The sequence below is a fragment of the Oncorhynchus tshawytscha genome, linkage group LG12, assembly GCF_018296145.1.
Source record: "Oncorhynchus tshawytscha isolate Ot180627B linkage group LG12, Otsh_v2.0, whole genome shotgun sequence".
NCBI classification, from domain to species: Eukaryota; Metazoa; Chordata; class Actinopteri; order Salmoniformes; family Salmonidae; genus Oncorhynchus; species Oncorhynchus tshawytscha.
Window position 1 is genome coordinate 22,420,905 of NC_056440.1, and position 11,383 is coordinate 22,432,287.

The 11,383-nt window shown below is 43.7% G+C and overlaps 1 protein-coding gene across 2 annotated transcripts; it reads right to left on the reverse strand.

Moving 5' to 3' along the window:
* Window positions 1-224: 224 nt before the first annotated feature.
* Window positions 225-11,294, reverse strand: LOC112262714 (ankyrin repeat and LEM domain-containing protein 2). Of its 2 annotated transcripts, none has more exons than XM_024438436.1 (13): window positions 11,215-11,294; window positions 8,459-8,997; window positions 7,733-7,927; window positions 7,329-7,522; window positions 6,817-7,005; window positions 6,462-6,584; window positions 6,297-6,360; window positions 5,993-6,174; window positions 4,130-4,236; window positions 3,846-4,036; window positions 2,711-3,644; window positions 2,142-2,273; window positions 225-1,982 (listed from the first exon to the last, which is right to left on the reverse strand). In XM_024438436.1, exons 2-13 carry the CDS (start codon window positions 8,979-8,981, stop codon window positions 1,763-1,765), a joined length of 3,054 nt encoding a protein of 1,017 aa, XP_024294204.1. In that variant the 5' UTR covers window positions 8,982-8,997; window positions 11,215-11,294; the 3' UTR covers window positions 225-1,762. The 2 variants fall into 2 exon arrangements, with proteins under 2 accessions (XP_024294204.1, XP_024294203.1); XM_024438435.2 differs by lacking the exon at window positions 11,215-11,294 and adding an exon at window positions 10,462-10,607.
* Window positions 11,295-11,383: the final 89 nt, after the last annotated feature.

Sequence of the window (11,383 nt, forward strand, 5' to 3'; positions counted from 1 at the left end):
TGGGACAAAAGCAATGATAATGTCTAACAGCAAATATGATGCATCTTAGTGTTGGCACTACAAAGCTTGAAGGGATCAAATTAATATTTGTTAGTAATTTGGTTTATGAAGTGTCATATTGTTAGTGTGCCACTGTCACACTAAAGGCACTAATATACAGTAGTAGAGAATAAGGGTGACACTGCCATTTAGGGCAATATTAGAAAGTGCTCAAAGAACAACAATTCAAAGATGAAGAAACTGTTTTATTGATTAATCAAAAGCAAATGAGGATCTGGACATACAGAAAAGGAGAAAATTCACAATGAATTTTTAAAAATCCTTTTTTAAAGAAGCACAGAATGCCAAAGCACAATAAGTATGTTTAAGTATTTAGGTGCAATTTGCAGGACTCCACATTCATAAAACATTTGGAGACCAGAACGAAATCTGTGTCACCTGTGAACACGAGAACGACAATACAATCCTCTCCATGAAAAAGTTGGTGCCTTTAATCAAGATTTTCTATTCACATTCAATATTACTCACATCTCTCATACTAAGAGTGACAATCTATATAGTAAGGGTGATTCCTATTCAATTTTGATTTAAAGCTGTTGATTTCTATATTCAGCTTTGCTGGCTGGCAGACCATTCTTTTTACAGCAGTTTGTAAATGGACCTTATTTCAACGGTGATAACTATCTTCATAGAGTTTAGCTACAGGTTCTTGCACATTCACATTTAGTAAGCCATTGATTACAAATGAGTAAACATGTCTTTGTTGCACTCTGCAGTAACCTCTTATGTACAGCTTGCCATTACTCTCAGACACCTTTAGAAAAACCAAGAACAGTTCCAAGAAGTTTACCTTTCAGCTATTGTGTGAGGCCGACAGTCGTTAAAAGAGAAGTTAAGTGTGAAGACAACACAGAAATTACATGACGCACAAAAACATTGGTACCTGGAAAATTAACACATCTCTATTTATTAATTAAATAACAAAATAAAAACATGGAAAACTTCAGTGTATTACCATATTCCCCATGTTTGCTTTGGAGCCATTTGTTGGGTGAGCTGCAGTCCGATGGTGGTTGCTATGCTGTTGTCAGGATGCATCAACTTTAACCAAACTGGACAGGATGTGGCTAATTCTGCATGGAGACTGACTGGTCCATCGTTTCAGAAAATTAAGGCAATTCCTGAACTTAGAAGAAACAAAATAACTGGCAGTTGGTTTAGTACACACATAAAAAGTTGGTTTTGTGCTACTGACTGACATTTAAAAAAAATTACTTTACAATATTGACATTTCTTTTTACTTCTTAAAAACAGCTATTTTCAGTTAAGTGAATCTTACCGACGATTCTATTCTGAAGTTTAACAAACATCTACTCAATGTTTTGGGGAGTGCAGCTGTATTACTGGTTATTAAAAAAGTTGACTGAGCTATGACACAGGTGTTTCACACTTACTATGAATAATATTAATTGTCAATTCAACACTCATACAGTACAAAGTACAGACTGAAGGAAACCTGGTTCTTTTTTTTCTTTTTTTAAAGTCTGAGTGTACAGCACGACCCGACATACTGAGAATCTTGTATGTATGCAATATATAGAAGTAGTACCATACATCATTAATACAAATCTTCAAGACACTTGTGCATATTTTGTTAGGTACATGGTTTTGAGCTCTGGCATATTTAACCACCGTGGTGGCAGGGCTGTAGCCTATTGTTTCTGGCCAGGGGGGATTAGTCTCGGTCAGGGCTTGGAGTTGGCTAAGGGTCGTTGAAGTGCCTGAGGCGGATGCGCTGGATGTAGCTGGCATGTGCAGGGCTGTAGCGGTTGGGGCTGGTGAAGTCTGGAAAGCCTGTGTGTCGGGCGGGACTGAAGCGGCCACCAGCAGGGGACACCAGGCTGCTGACAGGAGAGCCGTGTGTGAGGGGAGAGGCCTGATATACCCTGGGTCTGCTTTTTACCACTGCAGAGCTGGGCCAGCTGAAAGACAAACAGAAACAATACCACCACCAGTCTGCATTTATTTGGTTGTTTCCATACGATAGCAACTGACATTTAAGCACTTGTCAATGTGTTTCCATATTTACAAGGCAACTTGCAGGCAGTGACAACTGTTCATATGCATGGAGACATGCATACCTTTGCATGTCTGATGAGGTGTACGTCTGCATTGTGCTTTTCCATTTCTGAATGCTGGGGAACTTCGAGGGGTCGATATCTGTGGCTTCTACTGCCGACAGGACCTGTCTGTCCAACTTGGTTGGTGAATCCCTGAAACAACAGACAAAACAAGAGAGGTAGGTTGAAGGGTTTGGCAGATTTGAATTCTGCTGTTGCTTGCTGACGTCTGTAAGCAGGAAGTTATCCCACTGTGCAGCTTCATTTTCCCCACAGAATACATAACAGCTCGCCTCTGCAGTCAGCTCTAGTACATTATCCTTAATTATAAACTTGGTGGTTTCGACAAAACATTTATTTTTACTGCTCTAATTACTTTGGTGACTATTTTATAATAGCAATAAGGCACCTTGGGTGTTTGTGATATATGGCCAGTATACCATGTCTAAGGGCCGTGTCCTAGCACTCTGCGTTGCGTCATGCTTAAGAACAGCCCTTAGCCGTAGTATATTGTCCATATATCACACCCCCTTGGGCCTTGTTGCATAATTAAAAACCTCAGAACAATCACCCTAAACCTCATCACTCACCCTTCAATGAAAAGTCTTCTTCTGATGCGAGGTGGGGTCCGTGCTAGTAACTCATGGGAGTTGTCCAGGGACTTACAGGAGCTGGAAGATCCTGAGCTGCTCAGATCCCTCCCCCCGTGATCCCACGACTTAGATCTGGAGCAGAGTGTGCGCTCTGACACGGTCCCTGGCCCCAGCACCCTAGGCCTTGGGCCCAGAGCCTCCAAGCTCTCCTCAGCCACAAAGTACTCCTCCGAGCTGCCGCTTCCACCACTGGCCCTGTCTTCCATCCATACCACCACCTCTCCCTGCACCTCCCCACTCACACAGGTCCCCCTCCACACCCCCACCTCCCTGTCCCCGGCCTCTGAGCTACAGCCCCTCTCAAACAATGAGTCTTCATTGGTGTCACCCCCCAGCGTGAGACGGCCCACCCCGGATGCCAGATCGTCCCGAGAGAGTCCTTCCCTGTGCCCACCGTGCCTGTGTCCCCCGCTCCTCCTCCTCTCCCTGTCTCTGGTGGGGTTGTCCAACCCATCCTGCAGGGACATCCTTTCAAACTCCACCATCAAGTTGGAGATGGGCGACAGCACGCAGCAGGGGGATGAGGAGGCGCGGGGGGACATCATATCCCCGTTGTGAGTCCTCTCTGCCCCCGTGGAGGGGCACAGGCCCAGGCCGTTGTCACAGATGGGCGAGAGGAGGCTTTCTGACACGGAGGAGCACAGGAGGTCTCGCTCGGCAGCTGTCTCGATGAGGTCATCGGGCAGGATGTGGAACTCACGGAGGCCCAGGCCGCCCACAGCACCCACCAGACTGTCCTTAGAACACGCCGAGGAGGTAATGCTGGTGAGTGCCGTGTTCTGACGGTTCTTCATCTCCTCCAGGCTGATGTCATCACCCTCGTCCAGGAAGGCCCCCACTGAGATGGAGTTGCAGAACTTCTTGGGCTTACCTGTAAATGGCAGAGAGGAGGGGAAACTGTTCATTTGAAGCACACAAGAAATGCATTTACTGGTCAATCTAAAGTTGTATGGGAGCATCAATTCAAGACCTTGATGGCTGTATCATCGCTCTCATTTCTCAAACTTGATCATCTGAATTCAATACCAGTACTATACAGTTTATCAATAGCAACTGGTGGGGATAACATTACCTGGGGAAGGGGTTCTGAAGCGGTTGCTGGTTTCGTTCTCCCCTGCCTCTTCGTGTGCACGCTGACTGAAGTCCTTCTTGTTGAGGTACTCCTCCAGCTTACGGAGGCCGTCTGCAGAAGACAGGTCTGTAAAACTCTCCAGGAAATCCCAGTACTCAGCCCAGGGGTGGCCCAGCTCTCTGGCAAGGTCTCTGTGAGGGAGGAGAACATAACACTGTGGTTGGAGAAGCTGGAAAAAATTGTTGTGGAAAAAAGTTGTTAAACTTCACTCTTTCTAGACGTACCTGCCCACTTTCTCTGCTCCACGGTCAGGGTCAGACTTCAGGATGTGCTGGAAGTGCCCCGCCCTGTCTCTTGGGGGTGTCTTCCATACCCGGCGGAACTCATCTGCCTGCAAGGGGGACACCAATTAATCTTACATATAGTGCACACGGAAAGTATCCAGACCCTTTCACTTTTTCTACATTTTGTTTAATTTTTATTTTATTTTCACGGAAATATCACATTTACAATAGTATTCAGCCCCTTTACTCAGTACTTTGTTGAAACAGGCAGCGATTACAGCCTTGAGTCTTCTTGGCACACCTGTATTTGGGAAGTTTTCCATTCTTCTCTGCAGATCTTCTCAAGCGCTGTCAGGTTGGATGGGGAGCGTCGCTGCAAAGCTATTTTCAGGTCTCTCCAAAGATTTTCGATCATGTTCAAGTCCGGGCTGTGGCTGAGCTAATAAAGGACATTCAGAGACTTGTCCTGAAGCCATTCCTGCATTGTCTTGGTTGTGTGCTTAGGGTTGTTGTCCGGTTGGAAGGTGAACCTTCCGCCCCATTCTGAAGTTCTGGGCACTCTGCAGCAAGTTTTAATCAAGGATCTTTCTGTACTTCGCTCTGTTCATCTTTCCCTCAATCCTAACTAGTCTCCCAGTCCCTCCCGCTGAAAAACATCCCCACAGCATGATGCTGCCACCACCATGATTCACCGTAGGGACGGTGCCAGGTTTCCACTAGACGTTACGCTTGGCATTCAGGCCAAAGAGTTCAATCTTGGCTTCATCAGACCAAAGAATCTTGTTTATCATGGTCTGAGTCCTTCAGGTGCCATTTGGCAAAGTCCAAGTGGACGGTCATGTGCCTTTTACTGAGGAGTGGCTTCCATCTGGCCACTCTACCATAAAGGCCTGATTGGTGGAGTGCTGCAGAGATGGTTGTCCTTCTGGAAGGTTCTCCCATCTCCACAGAGGAACTCTGGAGCTCTGTCAGAGTAACCATCAGGTTCTTGGTCACCTGCCTGATCAAGGCCCTTCTCCCGATTGCTCAGTTTGGCTAGGCGGCCAGCTCTAGGAAGAGTCTTGGTGGTTCCAAACTTCTTCCATTTAAAAATGATGAAGGCCATGGTGTTCTTAGGGGCCTTCAATGCTGCAGAAATGTTTTGGTACCCTTCTCCAGATCTGTGCCTTGACACAATCCTGTCTCTGAGCTCTATGGACAATTTCTTCTACCTCATGGCTTGGTTTTTGCTCTGGCATGCACTTTGGACTCCAATCAAGTTGAAAAAACATCTCAAGGATGATCAATGGAAACAGGATGCATCTGAGCTCAATTTCAAGTCTCATAGCAAAGGGTCTGAATACCTATGTAATTAAGCTATTTCTGTTTTTTATTTTTAATACATTTGCAAAAATGTCAAAAAAATTGGTTTTCGCTTTGTCTTTTTGGGTTATTGTGTGTAGATTGATGAGGAAATCTTTGATTTCATCCATTTTAGAATAAGGCTGCAATGTAACAAAATGTGGAAGAAATGAAGAGGACTGAATACTTACTGAATGCATAAGGTATCAGTTGTTGTTTTTTATACATTTGCAAAAGTTTATAAATACCTGTTTTAGCTTTGTCATTATGGGGTATTGTGTGTAGATTGATGAGGGGAAACAATTATTTTATCAATTTTAGAGTAAGGCTGCAACCTAACAAAATGTGGAAAAAGTGAAGTGATCTGAATACTTTCCAAATGCACTGTACATCCTGTGTTTCAACAACAGCTTCCCATATGGAAATATAATGAGCTAAAAAAATATAGAACTAAAGTGTAAAAATGGGTGATAAGAAGACAAAAAGTGTGCGAGTTGAAAGAGGACATGATATGACAATGACCTTAGATGGGCTGAGTGGGCCAACGAATGCCCTAACTGACATCACTGGATCCATGGGACTTCGTATGAGCCTGGGAGCCAGCGAATGAGTAAGAGTTTCTGAAGGCTCAGGTGACCAGGGAGCACCAATGACAGGCTGGGAAGAGTTGTCTGTGGCCCTCAGTAAGGGTATATAGCAGCGATCTGTGGTTGACAAAAGAGAAGGTGCCTTGGGGTAAACAGGTTGACAGAAGAGAAGGTGCCTTGGGGTAAACAGGGAAAAGAAGAAAAACACAAGTCCTGTGATTGGGAGGAAGTGTACTTACCTTCCAAATAGTCACATATCTTCTGTTTCACCTCTTGGGTTTTGTTTTTTCTTTCACAAATAACCTGTCAGGAAACAGAAGAATTTCAAGAAATCCAAAAGTTATGTGGCTCATTGAGCAGTCATTAGCTAGCTTTAAAAAAAGTATATATCTGGAGCAACTCACATCAGATGGCTTCTGGTCGTACTTGTTCTTGCAGTTTTTATCCGTATCAGGATGTGAACACAGGACATTCACCACTTCTGGACAACCAAACTTACAGGCAAAGTGGAGTGGTGTCTCAAATCCCTGCGACAGACAGAACCAGTTACACACATACACTATGAACAGAGGCAAGTAGGTCTGCACTCAAAAAGAAGCTTAATTTTTTAATTTCTTAAAATGATTTTGTCTGCACAGGGGAATCGGCTAAAGCCTTGTCTGCACAAATATTTCATCTAGAAACCTTCTTCGGTGTTAAAACTACAGTTAAATCTATCAGCAGGTACATATGGAGAAAGGGTGAGATAAGGAGACTCACAGCTTTGTCTGGAGTATTGAGGTAAAGGTCTATGATGTAACGGATGCGTTTCTGCAGCATGGCCTCCAGGTCATCTGGGTACATGAGCCTCATGAAGTCAGGATTCTCTAGAGTTTCCAGCAGGAGCTGGGCGACACCCGGCTGATTCTCCTTTGCTGCCACGTGCATCACGTTGTACCGGCACCCCTCCTAGGAACACACAGTGGACATTGATGAAGGAAAGTAGTGCAGGTCAGTGTTGGGTCACAACTTGTTTGTCACAGCCACAGAGGCCTGGCTTGAGACTGGGCTGTGATTAGAAACATTCATTTGGTTGGAAAAAGGAAAACTAATAGGATTTATACTGAAATTGTCAGAGTAATAGATCAGTTCTGTTAGAACATTATAACTAATTTGGTCAACAGAATTACTGAGTCATATCTGAAGGAGTCATATCTTTCTATGTGGTTGACGACCTATTTTTGTGATACTTCACTGTAATCATCTGCTGGCTGACTTCCTCCCTGACTCACCTGCACAACAGTGGGGTTGTCTCCAGAGCCAATGAGATAGCGTGGGTTGCTCCAGACCAGATCACTGAAGGCTACCTCATCCCCCTTCTCCACAGCCTTCCTCAGCTTGGCTGTCAGATCCTGGCAGCGAGGGCTCTTGAAGCTGTTGGCCCTCTCCCTGTTGATGGTGTCTGCCTCCATGACAGGGACGTTGTCTAGTGCCACAGACAAGAGAGACGGAGACAACAGATTAAAACAGAGGTCAGCAGAATATGTGATAAACAATTTACTTGTTTAAAAATTTGGACAAGTCCAAGAAATTAAATGCCATCCAAACACCCTTGAAAAGCACTGACTGCATATTTTTCAAACAAATTTATTTTTTTGTAAGGAGAGATAATTGTCCTTTTCAGCCCAGCACTCACCCTTGCAGAAGACCAGGCCTGGTTTGACAGGGGAGACACATGGGGTGGATTTACTAGGAGAGGGGTAATAGTCACAGATTCCCTTGGCAAATTTCTCAGCATCGTCTCGATTGGCAAAGGCTTTAAAGCGAGCTCCTTTCATCATCTTCACAGCCTGAAGAGCCTCCTTCTTATCACCATACACGTGGGCCCTATCTGGAAGTGAGAGAAACAAATGTAAATTAAAAAAGGTATGTTTCTATAGGCTAAAGATAGCACTGTATATCTACCTACAACTAGAAACATTCCAGGATGTAAACTTGATTCAAAATGGAAAAGATCATGGTCAGTTATTTTGCCGACATTACAAGCAAAGCAGCTCAAATTCTTACGACAATTTTTTTTTGTTGCCATGCTAATGCAGAAAGCCATAAGGTGACAGGTGCTATGGATCTCAACCACTGACGGCTCAAAACCAAAATAACCCCTGAACAGCATGATGTCATGGAGAAGCAACATCAAATGTTTGAATTGGACCTTGAGCGTAGTGTGACAGCATGGTCAACATACAGAAGATGCGCACTGCACTTTGTGTAACCCAATAGCTAGCCAGCCAACAGTTCTCTGTCTTCGCATTTCTGTGTGGGAAAATAAATAATGACAAATACACGTTTGACCGATTAACAGCCCAAAGTGTAAATTGCAAGGGTAGTTTACATCAGCCCAGGTGAAATAACAGTTTCTTACCATTTCTAGCCAAGACATCCTCCCATAATGGACACACTCCATAGAACATTGGTGACACTTGGGCCATCTTTGAAGGAGTCTCTGCTGTATACTGAGAGCCAGTGTCTTCCCTATTGATATTAAAAGGGGCCCTTGACTTCACTGTCAGGCCAAGTTCCTCTTCCTCTGGGGGATTGAGCCCCATTCCGTAACCAAAGTCCATCTCATCACTGACAGCCTTAGGAGAGTCAGCGCCAGTCGCTGCTGATGTAGCACATGACGGCACTGGTTTGGCCTGCTCTGCAGCACTGGCCGCCGCTGCACTACTGCTTGTGGCTGGGCCTGTAGTGGTGGCATTACTGCTGCTGTCTGTCTCTGTGGTGCTGCTGCTGCCCTCGGCTCCCGCCAGGACACGGGCCAACTTCCTCTCGAAGATGGCACGGGTGGTGGCCGTGATTGGACCGCACTTGAGGTCGGCCCTTGTGAACTCCTCTCGCAGCTCGTCTGCACTCAGCCCTCTCAGCCTGCTCAGAACCGCCTCCATGCTTCAGCTAGGCTACCTGTGTAGTCAGAGGGTAACACATAGTATGATATCACATTCAGATACAAACTGCTGTGTAATGATAGTGATAGTAAATGTTTCTATTTTGATTGAGGTACCTAGTCACCTCAATCAAAACGTCCTATTTTTTGGGGCGGATAAAAACTTAATTTTTTCCAACAGTAAAGTGCATTATTCTCATGATTCCTGTAATAGAAGTGTCTGTCCTGCCGCTGTGCCTGCCTGATTCGCTGGGACCGGATGCTGTAATGCATGAGCCTCTCACACTCTCTCCCCTTTCTCGTGATTGTATAACATTTCAAAATGCAATTGTTGGAAAAAACTACTTTGGAGGCAACTCATTGTTCATATTAAAGAGAGGAGGGTCTCAGTTTTCTGAAGGTATAATATATCTGATATGGCTTTGAAATACGGAGCGAGAGAAATTGCGCATCGGCCATGCCGAGTAAACTACGCCTTAATGCAAAAATGTTTTAGGACATTACATTTACCGTTAAATGAATTACATGGCTACTAGCAGTAGGTGTTATATTTAGAGTTAGCTATCTAGCTAATGTGTTTTGAGTTTCAACTTCCCCAGGTGGTGAATTAGAACCAATTGAATGAGGCCTATATATATCATATTAGTGCACAAAGAGATTAAGGCAAAAAATTATTCTACAAATTCTGGAGCCCTACTTTCATTAACCCAACATTCATAATCACTGGATTAAGTTGCATGTCAACATATTTTGAATCATGCATTACTGCTTGGACATATGTGTAACAACGTATTCATTGAATATCATCTCAGTAGTCTATTACACTTCCTAATGAAGCATTGTGAATTACTTTATAAAATGACTCAAACGTATTCTATTGTGTGACGCTGGTACCACCAACTGAAAAAGTTCATTGTTTGTCTGGAACCCAACCTTTTGAGCTAATTGACAAGTGCACCTTACTCCCCATGATCCTCGAGACCGAACATAAGTAGGTCTCTGCCATTAATGGACTGTTTCAAAGCATAGAGACAACATAAATTCACAGCCTGACTCTGAATATGATAAAACCCCGAAATAAACTCAGTCAGCCTTACTTGATCAAACAGCGAAGTAACGCAAGTCTACATGCCGCTTGTTTTTTTTTGCAGGTTCACAAAACATGCAAGCCATGAAAGGAAGGGGCGATTAGAAAGCTTCGCACACAAAAAACGCTCCGATCAAAATCTAGATTTGTACGGAATAAAGCACGTTAAAAGCCTTTTGCGTTGGATGTTTTTAAACTTCCTAGATTTCAGAGAAATCAGGGAATATTTCCAATCACCGTCGATGCAATCCTACTCATGCTCACGCCCAAGTGCCAGTCCTAATATCTATTTTTGTGCATTAACAATCTGATATCTCATGTCTTCATAGTGATGCTATTGATTCACGCTATCTCAACACATATTTGATGACAAAAGTCGTATCTACCTACTTACCAGACATCATCTTAACTGCTTATCGTTCATGATCTGAAATGTATTTTAATATTCATCTGGGATAAACTGTTGAAACAGACACAATGCTCAAGTCAAGACCGTCTGGAATCGTCTCATTGTTTACAAGACATTGTGCGCATGCTCACTTCCGAGGGAGGGCTTTCGTTAGCGACCAGTTCAAACCAAGCTAGTAATGGTGGTGTTGCTAGAAACAGTTCACTATGCAAGCAATGCATTTGAAAGGCAATAATGAAGTGACATTTGACACCTACCTATATGTAAATGCAGTGCGTTAACTGGGTTTAGGCAAGCACGCTTGAGTAATCTCATGTCATTAGCTAGCTGGCTAAATTAGTATGCTGACTCGCTAGCTAGTTACGCCGGAAGTTTAGCTTAGAATACGCTAGCAAGCAACCCACTTTCCATAATATAACGTAGGTAGCTAGTTATTTTGGGACATGCTGCGAAAAGTATAACCCCACCAACAACATAATATCATTTTAATACTTTAAAAAAAACACCAACTATAGCTATCTAAATTAGCTAACCGTGTAGTTATGACAAGTGCGTGACGAAGGAACAAGCTAACTAGCCCTACAACCAACAATTAGTTAGCTGTGCTCTATTTAGTACACAACTTGGATAACGCATTAATATATTTTATTAATGCAACGACTGGAACGTTTGGACTTGGAAATGTATATTATTCTGCAGTATTTGAAATGACAACAAAATGAACGTTAGCATGCACACCTCCTTGCTCTCCACCTGCCCTCACCGCGACGCTTTCAAACTATGTTGAGAAAGGACCCAGGTTTTGATTAACATAATGCCTGATCGAAATTGAGACTACTGTGAACAGTCTATGACTGCGTACTATGCTAGCCAGACAGTCTGGAAAAGACCGAGCAGAACAGAAATC

Coding starts and splice junctions, on each gene's coding strand:
- LOC112262714 (XM_024438436.1), bottom strand. CDS start 8,981: ATGGAGGCGGTTCTGAGCAGGCTGAGAGGGCTGAGTGCAGACGAGCTG. Junction 7,928..8,458: donor GGATGTCTTGGCTAGAAATG/GTAAGAAACTGT, acceptor TCTCACTTCCAG/ATAGGGCCCACGTGTATGGT. Junction 4,237..5,992: donor GCCCACTCAGCCCATCTAAG/GTCATTGTCATA, acceptor TCCCCCTTGCAG/GCAGATGAGTTCCGCCGGGT.